This window comes from Salvelinus fontinalis, chromosome 30 (assembly GCF_029448725.1).
Source record: "Salvelinus fontinalis isolate EN_2023a chromosome 30, ASM2944872v1, whole genome shotgun sequence".
Taxonomy (NCBI): Eukaryota; Metazoa; Chordata; class Actinopteri; order Salmoniformes; family Salmonidae; genus Salvelinus; species Salvelinus fontinalis.
The window spans coordinates 19,995,218-20,014,964 of record NC_074694.1 but is presented as its reverse complement, the minus strand read 5'-3'; the positions used below and the strand labels follow the sequence as shown (position 1 = coordinate 20,014,964).

Here is a 19,747-nt window from a genome sequence, read left to right as displayed (position 1 = left end):
GTTGGGAGAAGTTGCTCTCGGAGGATGTGTTGGTACCATTCTTTATTCATGGCTGTGTTCTTAGGCAAAATTGTGAGTGAGCCCACTCCCTTGGCTGAGAAGCAACCCCACACATGAATAGTCTCAGGATGCTTTACTGCTGGCATGACACAGGACTGATGGTAGCGCTCACCTTGTCTTCTTCGGACAAGCTTTTTTCCGGATTCTCCAAACAATCGGAAAGGGGATTCATCAGAGAAAATGACTTTACCCCAGTCCTCAGCAGTCCCATCCCTGTACCATTTGCAGAATATCAGTCTGTCCCTCATGTTTTTCCTGGAGAGAAGTGGCTTCTTTGCTGCCCTTCTTTACACCAGGCCATCCTCCAAGTCTTTGCCTCACTGTGCATGCAGATGCACTCACACCTGCCTGCTGACATCCCTGAGCAAGCTCTGTACTGGTGGTGCCCCGATCCCGCAGCTGAATCAACTTTAGGAGACGTCCTGGCGCTTGCTGGACTTTCTTGGAAACCCTGAAGCCTTCGTCACAACAATTGAGCCGCTCTCCTTGAAGTTCTTGATGATCCGATAAATGGTAGATTTAGGTGAAATCTTACTGGCAGCAATATCCTTGCCTGTGAAGCCCTTTTTGTGCAAAGCAATGATGACGGCACGTGTTTCCTTGCAGGTAACCATGGACAGAGGAAGAACAATTATTCCAAGCACCACCCTCCTTTTGAAGCTTCCAGTCTGTTATTCAAACTCAATCAGCATGACAGAGTGATCTCCAGCCTTGTCCTCGTCAACACTCACACCTGTATTAACGAGAGAATCACTGACATGTTGTCAGCTGGTCCTATTGTGGCAGGGCTGAAATGCAGTGTAAATGTTTTTGGGGGATTCAGTTCATTTGCATAGCAAAGAGGGACTTTGCAATTAATTGCAATTCATCTGATCATTCTTCATAACATTCTGGAGTACAGTGATCCCTCGCCACTTCGCGGTTCACTTATCGCGGATTCGCTATTTTGCGGATTTTCATAATGCATTTTTTTTTTTTTTTTGGTGCATTGTGCTCTGCATTCTGATTCGCTAAAAACTCACTCCCGCTTCTTGTATCAAAACATGCTACGAATTGTGCTATCATTTTGTCGTCTCGTGCAGTTATGTGTACGTACATAAAACAGCTTGGCAAATTTACATTAAGTTGGCCAAATTATCTTGTAATTTCGAACATCTCCTAAACCCATAATGGCCACTGAACTTAAGCGAGTAGCTGAGGAATGGGACCCTTTGATGAGCCGTTCATTACAGTTCTCCAACGTAATCGATGGTGGCATGTCGGTGTACAAGGATCTTTTTGCAAAGAAGAAAAAAGAGCGACAACAGCTGCCTATCACTATGTTCTTCTCCCGAACAAACACACCTGCACCGCGGGCTTCAGAAGAAGAGAACACTGCAGAGCGCAGTCAGGATGCAGCGGCCCAGTCTGAAGAGCAGTGAAACGGCCTACACGTGAGTCACTGTATTTGTATACATGTAATAGTTGCTAATTGTAAAAAAAAAAAAAATTCTTCTATTTCTCGGATTTCACTTATCGCGGGTCATTTTCGGAACGTAACCCCCGCGATAAACGAGGGATTACTGTATATGCAAATTACCATCATACAAACGGAGGCAGCAGACTTTGTGAAAATTAATATTTGTGTCATTCTCAAAACTGTTGGCAATGACTGTACATTCATCATATATATGATGATATAAAGTTGAAGTCCTACATTTACATACACTTAGATTGGAGTCATTAAAACTCGTTTTTCAACCATTCCACAAATTTCTTGTTAACAGACTATAGTTTTGGCAAGTCAGTTAGGACATCTACTTTGTGCATGACAAGTATTTTTTCCAACAATTGTTTACAGACAGATTATTTCACTTGTCATTCACTGTATCTGTCACGACTTCCTCCGAAGTCGGTCCCTCTCCTTGTTCGGGCGACGTTCGGTGGTCGACGTCGCCGGTCTTCTAGCCATCGCCAATCCACCTTTCATTTTCCATTTGTTTTGGCTTGTCTTACATCACACCTGGTTTCAATCCATTACATGTTGTGTATTTAAACCTCTGTTCCCCTCATGTCCTTGTCCGGTAATGTTGATTGTAAGAGTTTGTGCACGTTATGTCTGGCGTGCGTAGGGTTTTGTCCCATTGTATTGATTTATTTGTGTTGTTCACTGTGATTTTATTATTAAACTGCACCGTTGTAGCAGTCTTTGCTCTCCTGCGCCTGACTTCTCTGCTGCCAGTACGCACACATTACAGAATACCTGACCAAACTACGCACACATTACAGTATCACAATTCCAGTTGGTCAGAAATTTACATACACTAAGTTGACTGTGCCTTTAAACAGCTTGGAAAATTCCAGAAAATTATGTCATGGCTTTAGAAGCTTCTGATAGGCTAATTGACATCATTTGAGTCAATTGGAGGTGTACCTGTGGATGTCTTTCAAGGCCTACCTTCAAACTCAGTGCCTCTTTGCTTTACATCATGGGAAAATCAAAAGAAATCAGCCAAGACCTCAGCAAAAAAATTGTAGACCTCCACAATTCTGGTTCATCCTTAGCAGCAATTTCCAAATGCCTGAAGATACCACGTTCATCTGTACAAACAATAGTACCCAAGTATAAACACCATGGGACCACGCAGCCGTCATATCGCTCAGGAAGGAGACGCGTTCTGTCTCCTAGAGATGAACCTACTTTGATGCGAAAAGTGCAAATCAATCCCAGAACAACAGCAAAGGACCTTGTGAAGATGCTGGAGAAAACAGGTACAAAAGTATCTATATCCACAGTAAAACAAGTCCTATATCGACAAAACCTGAAAGGCCGCTCAGCAAGGAAGAAAGAAGCCACTGCTCCAAAACCACCATAAAAAAAGCCTGACTACGGTTTGCAACTGCACATGGGAACAAAGATTGTACTTTTTGGAGAAATGTCCTCTGGTCTGATGAAACAAAAATAGAACTGTTTGGCCATAATGACCATTGTTGTGTTTGGAGGAAAAAGGGGGAGGCTTGCAAGAAAAAGGGAGAGGTGTAACGCTCGTTGTTGTAAGAATGATGGTCGGACCAAGATGCAGCGTGGGGTAGGTTAATCATATTTTATTTATGATAACCAGCAAAAAACAAGAAAGAGTAACAAACGTAACGTTCAGCTTTGTAGGGCTAAAAAGCAACATTACAAAAACAAGATCCCACAACAAACATGTGGGAAAAGGATGCCTAAATATGATCCCCAATCAGAGACAACGATAGACAGCTGCCTCTGACTGGGAACCATACCGGGCCAACATAGAAATAACAAAACTAGAATGCCCACCATAGTCACACCCTGACCTAACCAAAATAGAGAGTAAAAAGGCTCTCTAAGGTCAGGGCGTGACAGGAGGGTTGCAAGCCGAAGAACACCATCCCAACCATGAAGCACGGGGGTGTCAGCATCATGTTGTGGGGGTGCTTTGCTGCAGGAGGGACTGGTGCACTTCACAAAATAAATGGCATGATGAGAAGGAAAATTGTGGATATTTTTAAATAACATCTCAAGACATCAGTCAGGAAGTTAAAGCTTGGTCGCTAATGGGTCTTGCAAAAGGACAATAACCCCGAGCAAACTTCCAAAGTTGTGGCAAAATGGCTTAAGGACAGCAAAGTCAAGGTATTGGAGTGGCCATCACAAAGCCCTGTCCTCAATCCCATAGAAAATTTGTTGGCATAACTGAAAAAGCATGTGCGAGCAAGGAGGCCTACAAACCTGACTCAGTTACACCATCTCTGTCAGGAGGAATGGGCCAAAATTCACCCAACTTTTTGTGGGAAGCTTGTGGAAGGCTACCCAAAACGTTTGACCCAAGTTAAACAATTTAAAGGCAATGCTACCAAATACTAATTGAGTGTATGTAAACTTAAGACCCACTGGGAATGTGATGAAAGAAATAAAAGCTGAAATAAACCATTCTCTCTACTATTATTCTTACATTTCACATTCTTAAAATAAAGATGATCCGAACTGACCTAAGACGGGGAATTTTTACTAGGATTAAATGTCAGGAATTGTGTAAACTGAGTTTAAATGTATTTGGCTAACGTGTATGTAGACTTCCGACTTCAACTGTAGCTTAACATGAGTTGACAAGTACTAAGTATTCTTTGTGGTGAGGATACTTGGGATTCAGCCTCACCTGGCCTCAACCTCTTGGTTGACAGCAAACTGACCTTCCTGCCACACCATCAGGTCAGTAAGAGTGACAGAGATCAGCCAAAGTAAGTTACTGTGTATTTTACAATAACTATTTGCAGCAAGCTGACCATAAATTATAATAAAATAAGCATGAACTAGGCTGGGCGATATGGACAAAATATCATCTCACAATATTTTTCAAGTTTTTGATGGTATTTGATGTTTTGGAATAATTAAAGTTCTAAATATGCTTTATGAGTAGTTCATGACCCTAGGGTGGCAACACATAAATTATAAGTGATTTCAATGGGGCATTCTACATTCTAATTGTTTTATACTGTTCAAACCAACTTCAACCCCAAAAATGTTTCAGCATTTTCAAAATGATTCTGCATTTCCTGCACTCATGTTATAATTTCCCCACTTTGTCACGTAGGGCTGCATGATATGAGCCAACAATCTAGGCCTAATTAATTGGTGAACTGTTGGAATCATAGAAATATAATGATTATTCAAATTCTATATTTTGATAGCAGGCAGCACTTTAAATACGTAGTTTTTTGGGGGAACTCAGTCTGGGTCTCAACTTTTGCAAGGTAGAATTGTAGAATACACAAGGTGCAATATCGAAATGTGGTTGTGCACCAACAGTTTCTCTTGTTATGTCTGTCACTAATAGTCACTCAATTATCCCACGTCAGCTAAAATGTTTTAGATTGGTAAATTAGTCTAGCATCCAGCTATCTAAACAGTAATCAAGGTCAAATTATTTCCCTACAAAACCATCGACTCCCTACTACACCATCGACTCCCTACTACACCATCGACTCCCTACTACACCATCGACTTATTGACTTATCTTTGTAAACTTATGCAGTATCAGATTATTTTAAACAGCACACTACCTTACACTATCTACAGTTTTTTGTCTTCAGAAATAGACCGTGGGAGAACATCAACCATGAGTAGGCCTAAGTATAGCCTTGCACGAGCCTTGGCTCATAGTTTAAAGTTTTATTAGTCGTATGTGGGGATAGACATGGTATACACGCCCAATGAAATGCTTACTTGCAGGTTCCTTCTCGACAATACAACAACTATAATAAATAATACAAGATAAGAATACTCATAGGAGCAGGAGACTATTTCCTGTTTCTGTAGCATGAGGCAGCTTGATGTATAAGTAATCCCCCAGAACAGGATGCTAGTCTATCAGAGGGCCTTACCCCCACTCCATCTCCTAAATGCTGAGTGTCAAGCAGAGACGCATTGGGTCCCATTTTCAGTCTTTGGTATGACTCGGCCAGGAAATAAACTCCCAACCTTCCGGCTGTCATAACTCTCCTGTGACGATCTGAAGGATCAGGTTACAGGGGGGTCCACTCTACAGAGTGCTCTCTCTCTTGGGGGGGAGAGCGGGAAGTCGACTGTTTTATGGTCGGTCATAAAATGCCCCTATGCTCTGCAGTGTTCGAGATTGGAATGTAAACTGTGGAACACAGAGAAACCCTTGGACATCAAACGTTTGAATAATTAAACAATGTTTCTATTTTGAATGAGAATGATCCATGGACACTTAAAGGACAGTCATGTCGAGTGTGTTTCATTTGTAGATCTCATGAAGGACAGGAAACATACATAACTGTATCTCAGTCAGGTTTACATCTAAATATTGTGAAACGTATGTGATTAAACATTAAACTATTTGTGAAAAGATGTAATGTGATGTTAACCTTCTAAATGAAAGTATGGATTTTCATATAAAGTTGTAACTAGTCAGTGGCCACACCCCCGTGAGCCCAGACATCACATTAGGCGTCATAGAACCACCCCTTCTTCCACAGAGTATAAAACCTAGTTCCTATGAAATGTAAAAAAAAAACAAGTCATCATATCTGTTTTGTCCGCTAGGGACTTTCTTTGTATCATGTATGAACTAATTGTGTGTGTTTTCATGTATTTCTGTGATTTGATTAGTTAGTTAGTAAATAAATAATTAAGCCAATTTGTATATCACTGATTCATAATTTATGCTAGGGTTCGTGCAGATATCCAAGGGTTTGCGATGTTCAGTAATGAGAACTGATGAGGTACAATTCATTAATAAGCGACTGTTTTGATAACATATGAAAATATCTGAAGTGTTGATTCGGGAAATAGAGACTATATAAACTTTTTCCTGTGGTGCCCCGACTTCCTAGTTAATTAGAGTTTACATGATTAGTTTAATCACGCAATAATAATTGTACATAGAGAATTGATTTGATAAAATAAGTCTTCACATTTAATGGTAGTCACAGACACAACACAGCGGACACATAAGGCCAGTGAGTTGGTTCATCAACCACGCTTATCATTATTTCACAAATAGTAACCAACAATTTGTTCATATGAATTGACATGCTTTTGATCTCCTAAATAGTGGGTGAAAGGTAATACATCATAAATAAATGTAGGTCAAACTACTTCCTCTAAAAGGATGTGTGTATGTAGGCAACTCTGTACTGTCTTAGTTCTTATTACTTATTTATATAATAAGAAATACTCCGAATACAAGGAAATGAACTGGAGCTTCAAATTTACTAAAATGAGTTAGTACCAGAATAACATAGAACAACATTGTGCATGATCAAGGGTGCTCCATTCTTAAAGGGGACATCAGTAATTAACAGAACATCATCCAAAGATACCCATCCAAAGTGGACATCTCCTTTCCTCTTCTTAAAGCCCCCATACAGTCTTTCACTGTATGTCTATTGAATCACAGTGTGTGTTTATTTAATGAAAATAACTCCAAACATATTTTTTATATTTCCCTGAGCCTCCTTTTGCCATTGAAATGCTCAGTCTGACAGTGTGGGCATGTTGATAAAATGTAAATATTTAAATACACAGCCCTGGTTGGTGGATAAAAATCGTCTCTAGACTCTAGAGCCTACCGCTTCCAAAAGTCATTGGTCAGACTAATTAGGTCTGATTGCGATGTCATGCTTTGGGCCAAAAGCACCATCCCACCTGAACAGGCTGAAATTCCAGGGCGCCCCCTCACACAAAAAAACACCTCTTACACTAAAAGGCCATTATCTGAGTGTTACTTTGACCTCATAGTGTGGAAATATTTTAAAATGTTGACTGTACTGCCACTTTAACATGCATTTAGATAAATGTTTCATACTATATAACGATAGATTATCACACCTTTCATAAAAACTACCAGCAGTATATCTTCCACAAAACAAATACGTTTATAACTGAGCACTAGTCAAGTTTTAAACAGCCTCATTAAGCTTTGCAGATCTATAACATTGAAAAGGCAAACCCAGAGTTAAACTGAAGATGTGTAATAGGGCTAAAGGAATACTGACAGTGCTATATGTCACAGGTGAAAAGGGCTTAATAAATACATTTAATTGATTGATTGAAACTTACATTCTGGAAACGTTGATCAGTCCTCTGAAGGCATTGCTTGGAACTTCATTCAACGGCAGATGAGTTAGTCTTCTAAAGATTATACACAAGGAAAAAACTTGTTTTAAAAACATGTAGTCTAAGGTATTGCTGGCTGCTGGCAACCAGATCACAGAGCATTTCTTATTATTCTGTATGTAAATCTGTGACAGTCCATTTAGTATGATATGTTATGTTTCATATGGTATGGTATGTGTCGGGCAAATTAAGTGTCGGGCAAATGAAAAACAATGGGTAGATATTGACGCTATAATGTAATATATGCACAATCCCTCCACCAAAACGGAATGACATTTTAGGGTACTTACAAGTTTCGAATAAACGATGGAGCGGCTTGGGACCTCAGTTGCGTTTCCCTCGTGCAACTGAGTTTCTCTCCCGTGTCTTTGTAACATGTATCGCTCTTCAATGAACATTTGCAAATCGACGGACAAGTGAAAGTCCAGCAGGAGCGCAAATTCAGAACACCAGACAGCGCGAGAAGAACCCACACCGTCCGCCTTGCTGGTGCCATCCTGTAGGCTACCTGGGCATTGATTAACCGCTTCCCCTTTCTCCCCAATTGCCACTTTCTAAAGAGAACTCAAATAAAACCGACCTCAGATAGACGAACCTAGGTAGCCAACCTAACAAAGCAAATTGAAGCGGAGGAGAAGAGAGGACCATTATAATTTCCACCTGCCCTGCGCTAATGCAAAGTCCTGTATTTTCCTGGGGTGCGTCACTCAGTAAATCAGCATTCAACAAGTTTACAGTTAGAGCCCAGCCCTGACAGGATCACAACATAACCGCTCTACTCTCTCCTCATTAAAAAGCCAAATTATACAAGAAAAAAAATGCTGCGTTAAAAACAACTCAATTTGGGTAAATGTTTGGTTATTTGGGTTATTTTGACCCAGCTAGTTCACAAACAACAGATTGTTTTCCTTAAATTGGGTTGTTGATGCTGGGTTATTGAGCTATGATACACTGGGTCAGAGCAGAAGACTGGAGGCGTGGCTTAGTAGAACTAAGTTCCTCGGTGTACACATCACATCACGGACAAACTGAATTGGTCCACCCACACAGACAGCGTTGTGAAGACTTCAACCTCAGGAGGCTGAAGAAATTCGGCTTGTCACCAAAAGCACTCACAAACTTCTACAGATGCACAATCGAGAGCATCCCGTCGGGCTGTATCACCGCCTGGTACGGCAACTGCTCCGCCCACAACCGTAAGGCTCGCCAGAGGGTAGTGAGGTCTGCACAACGCATCACCGGGGGCAAACTACCTGCCCTCCAGGACACCTACACCACCCGATGTCACAGGAAGGCCATAAAGATCATCAAGGACAACAACCACCCAAGCCACTGCCTGTTCACCCCGCTATCATCCAGAAGGCGAGGTCAGTACAGGTGCATCAAAGCAGGGACCGAGAGACTGAAAAACAGCTTCTATCTCAAGGCCATCAGACTGTTAAACAGCCACCACTAACATTTAGTGGCCGCTGCCAACATACTGACTCAACTCCAGCCACTTTAATAATGGGAATTGATGGAAATTATGTAAAAATGTACCACTAGCCACTTTAAACAATGCCACTTAATATAATGTTTACATACCCTACATTACTCATCTCATATGTATATGTATATACTGTACTCTATATCATCTACTGCATCTTGCCATCTTTATGTAAAAATTTACCACTAGCCACTTTAAACTATGCCACTTTATGTTTACATACCCTACATTACTCATCTCATATGTATATACTGTACTCTATACCATCTACTGCATCTTGCCTATGCCGTTCTGTACCATCACTCATTCATATATCTTTATGTACATATTCTTTATCCCTTTACACTTGTGTGTATAAGGTAGTAGTTGTGGAATTGTTAGGTTAGATTACTTGTTGGTTATTACTGCATTGTCGGAACTAGAAGCACAAGCATTTCGCTACACTCGCATTAACATCTGCTAACCATGTGTATGTGACAAATAAAATTTGATTTGATTTATTTTTTATTTAGTAGGGGCGTGGCTTTTAGATAGTATATTTTTGGGCCACTTGAGAGTAAATGTAATTCCGGTTAATCTGTTCTGTTGCATTGTCAATGCATGTTATGGTTGAGCACTGACACTTTTGTAGCTTTAATAGGGCTTACACAATAGTATGAGTTCCTTAAGAGCCTATGCACATCCCAATGTAGGGATAGTTACTACTTTCTTATAATATTTAAATATACATTTTATATTAAAATGTAATTTCAAAAATATTGAATGAAAATTGAAATATGCAGAGTACACACTTAAAATTATGAACATGATTGAAATTTACTCTCACGGGTGGCCAAAAATGAGCTGAAAGTCAGGCCCCTACTAAGCCACGCTTCCAGTCTTCTGATCTGACCCAGTGGATCATGGCTCAATAACCCAAGTAAGTGACCCAACTGGCTCGGTCAAAAATAACCAAACGTGTGTTCTGTCCAATATTTACCCAGCACTGGGTTGTTTTTAAAGCAGTATCTTTTGTGTAGGCAGCACTGTAGGTTAGGCTGCACGTCACTCAGTTTATGTTGTAATAGCCTGGTTAAATGCCATTTAGTGGTTCCTATAGGCCGCTGCTTTGTGCAGTTTTGAGTTGTTTCCTTAGCTACTACTTTGTAATACACATTAAATTAATTTATTATTCAAAAGTATGCATTTTAAGCCTATTCGACATGGTGTAGCCCCCCAATCCCAATTCACGGCACTGGCCTACAATAAATAAAATAATGTGAACATGAATGTCATTTTACGAGGGGTGCAGGAAACCTTGGAGAGGCAGCTGTGCGGCTATATAACCCTCACTGGTGAATGGATTTAGCCTACAGTCCTGTCAAGCAGTGGACTTCTTCCTTAATTGGTCATCTCTGGTCACCTTCTCTGCAATAGGGAGTGGATTGTTGAGCGTTGACTATTCAGACCTAGCATGTTTTAAGCATTTCATTGTACTGTGTACACCATGTGTATCCTGTGCATATGGCAAATACACTTCACTTGATATGGAGTGGCGGGAAGAGAGACAGGCGATCATACACTTAGTAAAAAAAAAATATGATTCCTAATTTACACTGTTAAGAGAGCAGTTTTATTGTGCAATACAACAGTTTAATGGTTTGGAACAGATGTGCAGGCCAGATATATAAATGACAAAACAAAGATTTAATAAGGCAAACATTCCAGGTTAAGCCAAGCTTAAGGGCACTTGTTATATAAATAATAGTATATATAAATAACATTTATATTATCTTATTTATCTTCATACACTTTACCATATTGCACTTAACTTAAACAATCCATTTTTTTACAGAAGGAAAAATAAGGAAGTAATGAGAAATAGAAATGAGAGAATAAACAGAATGAGCTGCAGGAAAGAGGGATGGTGCCATCGTGAGCATCTTTAGTGGCTTGTGAAAGTCCTTTGGCATTTTTCCTATTTTGTTGCCTTACAACCTGGAATTAAAATAGATTTTTTGGGGGGTTTGTATCATTTGATTTACACAACATGCCTACCACTTTGAAGATGCAAAATAATTTTTTTTTGTGAAACAAACAAGAAATAAGACAAAAAACTGATACTGTTAGCGTGCATAACTATTCACTCGCCCAAAGTCAATACACCCCCAAAGTCAATACTTTAAATCCACCCTTTGCAGCAATTACAGCTGCAAGTCTCTTGGGGTATGTCTCTATAAGCTTGGCACATCTAGCCACTGGGATTTTGCCAATTCTTCAAGGCAAAATTGCTCCAGCTCCTTCAAGTTGGATGAGTTCTGCTGGTGTACAGCAATCTTTAAGTCATACCACAGATTCTCAATTGGATTGAGGTCTGAGCTTTGACTAGGCCATTCCAAGACATTTAAATGTTTCCCCTTAAACCACTCAAGTGTTGCTTTAGCAGTATGCTTAGGGTCATTGTCCTGCTGGAATGTGAACCTCCATCCCAGTCTCAAATCTCTGGAAGACTGAAAAAGGTTTCCCTAAAGAATTTCCCAGTATTTAGCACCATCCATCATTCCTTCAATTTTGACCAGTTTACCAGTCCCTGCAGATGAAAAACATCCCCACAGCATAATGCTGCTACCACCATGCTTCACTGTGAGGATGGTGTTCTCGGGGTGATGAGAGTTGTTGGGTTTGCGCCAGACATAGCGTTTTCCTTGATGGCCAAAAAGCTCAAATGTAGTCTCATCTGACCAGAGTACCTTCTTCCATATGTTTGGGGAGTCTCCCACATGCCTTTTGGCGAACACCAAACGTGTTTGCTTATTTTCTTCTTTAAGCAATGGCTTTTTTCTGGCTACTCTTCCATAAAGCCCAGCTCTATGGAGTGTATGGGTTAAAGTGGTCCTATGGACAGATACTCCAATCTCCGCTGTGGAGCTTTGCAGCTCCCTCAGGGTTATCTTTGGTCTCTTTGTTGTCTCTCTGATTAATGCCCTCCATAACCTGTTGAGGATGGGGGCGCTGTTGAGACTATTTATGCTAATTGGGTAATTTTTGAAACGGCTTCCCACAAAATCCTTGATCGTACAATATGCATATTATTATTATTATTGGATAGAAAACAGTCTATAGTTTCTATAGGAGTTGAAATTTTGTCTCTAAGTGGAACAGAGCCCATTCTACAGCAATTTCCCTGACATGGAGTCAGATTTGAGAAATGTTGGCCACTGTTCTGAAGTCAGTTAAAAGGGCACTGTTATTGCTATGACTATACGGACACTTCTTACGTCTTCCCCTGGATGCCTTTACGTGATGACGATTCCAATGGGGTCGATTGCGCGTTCACAGGCACTACAAATGAAAAAACCCTGTAGCTAGCAAGTCTTTTCTTGGTGCGTAACGCGCGTGGAAGACACCGACCCGCTCCTGTTCCAAGCGTTAGTTTAGCCTGTTATATTTCTCCGGTCATCTTTTCACTCGTTATAGGAGTTAAAAACATCATAAGGTAGTTAATTTAAAGCGTTTTATAGCAATTTATATCCGTTTAGTGCGATTTTGGGACATTTATTTTTGAAACGATGTGAATAGCTGGGCACGCTTTTCAGTTCATCCCGAACGCAGTTGGCATTTCCACATGGCAAGAGGACAGCTTTCCACCAAAAGACGATTACTCCCAAGAAAGGATCCTTTGCCCAAGATACTGATGGAAGAACAGCTCATAGTAGGACATTTTTATTATGATAAATCGTGTTTCTGTCGAAACATTTTAGTGGCTTAGGACGCCATGTTTTTTGACGTAGCTTCGCTTGGCGCAAACTGTATTGAAAAGTAAGGATAAATTAAAAAATGTAATTCCGCAATTGTATTAAGAATTAAATTGTCTATCAATCCCTGTCCACCCTATATTTTTTAGTCACGTTTATGAGTATTTATGTATAAGAGTAGATCACTGTCTAAGTGGCGCAAGGACATTTTCTGACCAGCTGAGCTACATTTCACATTGTCTAACCATGATTTTGGTGGCTAAATATAAACGTTTTCGATCAAACTCTATATGGATTGTGTAATATGATGTTACAGGAGTGTCATCTGAAGAATTCTGAGAAGGTTAGTGAAAAAATTAATATATTTTTGGCGATGTTGACGTTATCGCTCACTTTGGCTAGAATCAATGCTGGGCTGCTATGTGCTATGTGCTATGCTAATATAACGATTTATTGTGTTTTCGCTGTAAGACACTTAGAAAATCTGAAATATTGTCTGTATTCACAGGATCTGTGTCTTTCGATTCGTGTATGCTGTGTATTTTTACGAAATGTTTGATGATTAGTAAGTAGGTAAACACGTTGCTCTAAGTAGTTTTTCTATTCCATTTGTGACGGTGGGTGCAATTGTAACCTATGCCATCTACCTGAAATATGCACTTTTTTCTAACAAAACCTATCCCATACCATAAATATGTTATCAGACTGTCATCTGATGAGTTTTTTTGTTGGTTAGGGGCTATAAATATCTTAGTTTAGCCGAATTGGTGATGGCTACTGGTGTTGGTGGACAAATAAAAGATGGTGGATTATGCTAATGTGTTTTTAGGTAATAGATGTACATCTTTACATATTGTGTCTTCCCTGTAAAACATTTTAAAAATCGGACATGTTGACTGGATTCACAAGATCTGTGTCTTTCATTAGCTGTATTGGACTTTAATGTGTGAAAGTTAAATATTTAAAAAAAATATTTTTTTTGAATTTCGCGGCACTGGTTTTTCAGTGGGGGGGGGGGGGGGGGGGGGTGCCGCTAGCGGCACGCTGATCCTAGACAGGTTAACTGAGTTTTGGTGGGCAGCCCTCTCTTGGCAGGTTTTTTGTGGTGCCATTCCATTTTTTAATAATGAATTTAATTGTGCTCTGTGGCCCGTCTGGTAGGCCCAGTGACACGAGCCTACCGGACGAGCTAAATCACTTCTATGCTCGTTTCGAGGCAAGTAACACTGAGGCATGCGTGAGAGCATCAGCTGTTCCGGACGACTGTGTGATCACGCTCTCCGTAGCCGACGTGAGTAAGACCTTTAAACAGGTCAACATACACAAGTCTGCAGGGCCAGACGGATTACCAGGACGTGTGCTCCGGGCATGTGCTGACCAACTGGCAGGTGTCTTCACAGGCATTTTCAATATGTCCCTGATTGAGTCTGTAATACCAACACGTTTCAAGCAGATCCCCATAGTCCCTGTGCCCAAGAACACAAAGGCAACCTGCCTAAATGACTACAGACCCGTAGGACTCACGTCCGTAGTCATGAAGTGCTTTGAAAGGCTGGTAATGGCTCACATCAACACCATTATCCCAGAAACCCTAGACTCACTCCAATTTGCATACCGCCAAAACAGATCCGCAGATGATGCAATCTCTATTGCACTCCACACTGCCCTTTCCCACCTGGACAAAAGGAACACTTATGTGAGAACGCTATTCATTGACTACAGCTCAGCATTCAACACCATAGTACCCTCAAATCTCATCACTAAGCTAAGGCTCCTGGGACTAAACACCCCCCTCTGCAACTAGATTCTGGACTTCCTGACGGGCGCCACCAGGTGGTGAGGGTAGGTAGCAACACATCTGCCACGCTGATCCTCAACGGTGTAGCCCCCCAGGGGTGTGTGCTCAGTCCCCTCTTGTACTCCCTGTTCACCCACAACTGCATGGCCAGGCACGACTCCAACACCATCATTAAGTTTGCAGATGACACAACAGTGGTAGGCCTGATCACTGATAACGACGACAGCCTATAGGGAGGAGGTCAGAGACCTGGGCGGGTGGTGCCAGAGTAACAACCTCTCCCTCAACGTAACCAAGACTAAGGAGATGATTGTGGACTACATGAAAAGGAGGACCGAGTACGCCGCCCCCATCCTCATCGACAGGGCTGTAGTGGAGCATGTTGAGAGCGTAAAGTTCCTTGGTGTCCACATCAACAACAAACTAGAATGGTCCAAACACACCAAGACAGTCGTGAAGAGGGCACGACAAAGTATATTCCTCCTCAGGAAACTAAAAACATTTGGCATGGGTCCTGAGATCCTCAAAAGGTTCTACAGCTGCAACATCGTGAGCATCCTGACTGGTTGCATCACTGCCTGGTACTGCAATTGCTCTGCCTACGACAGCAAGGCACTACAGAGGGTAGTGCGTACGGCCCAGTACATCACTGGGGCTAAGCTGCTTGCCATCCAGGACCTCTACACCAGGCGGTGTCAGAGGAAGGCCCTAAAAATTGTCAAAGACCCCTGCCACCCCGGTCATAGACTGTTCTCTCTACTACCGCATGGCAAGCGGTAGCAGAGTGCCAAGTCTAGGACAAAAAGGCTTCTCAACAGTTTTTACCCCCAAGCCATAAGACTCCTGAACAGGTAATCAAATGGCTACCCAAACTATTTGCATTGTGTGCCCCCCCCCCAACCCCTCTTTTACGCTGCTGCTACTCTCTGTTTATCATATATGCACAGTCACTTTAACTATACATTTATGTACATACTACCTCAATTGGCCCGACCAACCAGTGCTCCCGATCATTGGCTAACTGGGCTATCTGCATTGTGTCCCGCCACCCACCACCCGCCAACACTTCTTTACGCTACTGCTACTCTCTGTTCATCATATATGCATAGTCACTTTAACCATATCTACATGTACATACTACCTCAATCAGCCTGACCAACCCGGTGTCCGTATGTAGCCTCGCTACTTTTATAGCCTTTTCTACACTATTGGTTAGAGCCTGTAAGTAAGCATTTCACTGTAAGGTTGTATCTACACCTGTTGTATTCGGCGCACGTGACAAATAAACTTTGATTTGATTTGATCTGTACTTATCCACAACTTTGTCCCTGACCTGTAAGGAGAGCTCCTTGGTCTTCATGGTGCTGCTTCCTTGGTGGTGCACCTTGCTTTGTGGTGTTGCAGACTCTGGGGCCTTTCAGAACAGGTGTATTTCTACTGAGATCATGTGACAGATCATGTGACACTTAGATTGCATACCAGGTGGATGTTTTTTAACAAATTATGTGACTTTTGAAGGTAATTGGTTGCACCATATCTTATTTAGAGGCTTCTTAGTAACGGGGTGAATACATATGCACGCACCACTTTTCTGTTTTTTATTTTTTAGAATTTTATGAAAATATATATATTTTTCATTTCACTTCACTAATTTGGACTATTTTGTGTATGTCCATTACATGAAATCCAAGTAAAAATCTATTTAAATTACAAAAAACGCCAAGAGGTGAATACTTTTGCAAGGCACTGTAGGCAGTGAGCATCAGATGGCTGAGACCCATTTGGAAAAAGCAAGATAGGTGAAGGGGAGGATAGATGGCAGAGGAGAGGTTGAAGAGAGGAGAGATGGAAGGGAGGAGAGATGGAAGGGAGGATTGATGGCGGGAAGGAGAAAGCAGGAAGTTCTTACTTCTCATCCTGTCAGAAGGCATCGATCATGCTAAGATAAGAGCCTGTCAGTATGTAGAGAGAGAGAGAGAGAGAGAGGTGAAGAGAGGTGAAAAGTGGACGAGAGAGAGAGAGAGAGGATCTGAGAGGTGAAGAGTGGATGAGAGAGAGGGATGGAGAGAGAGCGAGGCAGTCACAGCCTTCACCTGAGCAGGTTCACCTAGTTCTTCTGATAGGTTCATCTAAAATGACTGACCAATAATGCCAGTTCTCATTATCCAGTTATAATGCCTTGAGTCGCTACACACCAAGGTTGTTATAGTAAACTAAAACTAATCATAAGAAAATAATTTAGTCAACTTAAATAAAATAATTAACAAAACTGTTTGAAAAACTAAAACTATACTGAAACTATTATCTTTCACTCCAAAACGAACTAAAATAAAAACCATCAAAATGAAATGGGGTTTTCAATGGGGTGTTCAGGCTTTTTTTCTAATGGGGCTCAGCAAGATGACAAGATGCCACGAGCATCACTACAGATATTGGTCACATTTGAGTGGTAAGGCTAATGCAACCGACTGTAGATGAAAGTCAAGGAGTAAAGTAGAGGTAGGTGCATCTGTGACAGCCAGAAGTAGGACACTAATGTGGTTTTCCAACAGCAAGCCGCAGATCAACATGGCAGTGTTGCCATTGTTTATAAAAGGTTTTCTTTCTAAAGTCGAAATAAACATGTTTCTAACCCCATATCTGTGATAAGGTGCATCTCGGTGAGAGGTGTAGGAGTCAGGCGCAGGAGAGCAGGGAACTGAGAAGCGTGTTTAATATAATAATTATATATATATATAGTCCACCAATACAAAATTGGCACAGATCCCTCTATATAAGGTCTCACAGTTCATAGAGCAGATCAGTGAAAACAAAACCGAAACTCGTGCCAAATGCACGGAGGAACAAACTCAGTTCCGAAAATAAACTACACGTGCGTAAATACTAGAACAAGAAATATCAACGATAAACGAGCGCAAAACCCCCACAAGCTTAATCCCGCACGAAATAAGGCAGGAAACAAGGGCCCTATATACACACAGAAATAAACGCAATTGAAACCAGGTGTGAAAATGAACACAGACAAAAAAAACAGAAAAGGAAAAAGGGATCGGTGGCGGCTAGTAAACCGGCGACGCCGAGCGCCGAGCGCAGCCCGAATCGGGAGAGGGGTTATCTTCGGTAGAAGTCGTGACAATATCACACACTCACAAACTGAAATCATAATATAATATTGTGTGTATACGTTGTACAATCAATTAGTGTGAGAGAACCTCAAATATCACATTTACATGTGTATATCTACAGTACACATAAATCAAGGAAAATGGGTTCCTGTTTCATTTATGTCTTTGAAAAAATTGTAGACCTCCACAAGTCTGGTTCATCCTTGGGAGCAATTTCCAAATGCCTGAAGGTACCACGTTTATCTGTACAAACAATAGTACGCAAGTATAAACACCATGGGACAACACAGCCGTCATACCGCTCAGGAAGGAAACGAGTTCTGTCTCCTAGAGATGAACATACTTTGGTGCGAAAAGTGCAAATCAATCCCAGAACAGCAAAGGACCTTGTGAAGATGCTGGAAGAAACAGGTACAAAAGTATCTATATCCACAGTAAAACGAGTCCTATATCGACATAACCTGAAAGGCCGCTCAGCAAGGAAGAAGCCACTGCTCCAAAACAGCCATAAAAAAGCCTTACTACAGTTTGCAACTGCACATGGGGACAAAGATCTTACTTTTTGGAGAAACGTCTTCTGGTCTGATGAAACAAAAATGGGGGTGGCAGCATCATGTTGTGGGGGTGCTTTGCTGCTGGAGGGAGTGATGCACTTCACAAAATAGATGGCATAGAGGCAAGAAAATTATGTGGATATATTGAAGCAACATCTCAAGACATCAGTCAGGAAGTCAAAGCTTGGTCGCAAATGAGTCTTCCAACTGGACAATGACCCCAAGCGTACTTCCAAAGTTGTGGCAAAATGGCTTAAGGACAGCAAAGTCAAGGTATTGGAGTGGCCATCACAAAGACCTGACCTCAATCCTATTGAAAATGTGTTGGCAGAACTGAAAAAGTGTGTGCAAGCAAGGAGGCCTACAAACCTGACTCAGTTACACCAGCTCTGTCAGAAGGAATGGGCCAAAATTCACCCAACTTTTTGTGGGAAGCTTGTGGAAGGCTACCCGAAAAGTTTGACCGAAGTTAAACAATCTAAATGCTACCAAATACTAATTGAGTGTATGTAAACTTCTGACCCACTGGGAATGTGATGAAATAAATAAAAGCTGAAATAAATCATTCTTTCTACTCATATTCTGACATTTCACATTCTTAAAATAGTGGTGATCCTAACTAACCTGAGAAAGGGAATTTTTACAAGGATTAAATGTCAGGAATTGTGAAAAACTGACTTTAAATGTATTTGGCTAAGGTGTATGTAAACTTCTGACTTCAACTGTACATTTTGAATCTGCGCTAAATCAGCTTGCCAGTACTTTTTAAGGTCATTTTCATTTTGCACTGTAGATTGAATCTGTATCTCATACAAAGAGAGCTAGAGAGAAAACATGACTTTAGGAGGAGCTCTCCTGTTGCTGTTCTGCTTGTCCTGTCTAGATTGTTGATTGTGCATTTCCTCCCTCCTCTCCTACTTACCCAGCTGCTCGCTCTCTCTCTCTTGTTAGTGTCATTCAGTGTGTGATTGTGATTCTGTTGTTGCACTGCCTCAGTAGACATCCTGACATCCCCAGGCAGACCCTGATGGTTAGCAGCCGTCTTCATTATGTTCCACAGGCCGGGTCTCTGACTGGGGCTCTCTCCCATAAAGACCTGGGTTCAAACACTATTCAAAATCTTCCTCAACACGGGGGCTCCACAGGGGTGCATGCTCAGCCCCCTCCTGTACACCCTGTTCACCCATGACTGCATAGCCACGCACGTCTCCAACTAAATCATCAAGTTTGCTTACAACACAACAGTATTAGTCCTGATTACCAACAAGGATGAGACAACCCCCAGGGAGGAGGTGGTGCCAGGAAAATAAATTCTCCCTCAATGTCAACAAAGTGAAGGAGCTGA

The 19,747-nt window shown here is 41.4% G+C and overlaps 1 protein-coding gene across 1 annotated transcript in view; it reads right to left on the bottom strand.

Annotated features, from left to right (window-relative positions):
* The window catches only part of LOC129828771 (lutropin-choriogonadotropic hormone receptor-like), a 41,061-nt gene extending 32,697 nt beyond the window's left edge, over positions 1 to 8,364 (bottom strand). The window contains exons 1-2 of the mRNA XM_055889967.1: positions 7,996 to 8,364; positions 7,649 to 7,720 (exon numbers count right to left, since the gene is read on the bottom strand). Of these exons, the coding sequence (XP_055745942.1) occupies positions 7,649 to 7,720; positions 7,996 to 8,201 (278 nt within the window). The 5' untranslated portion in view covers positions 8,202 to 8,364. The remainder of the gene's footprint in view (positions 1 to 7,648; positions 7,721 to 7,995) is intronic.
* Positions 8,365 to 19,747: the final 11,383 nt, after the last annotated feature.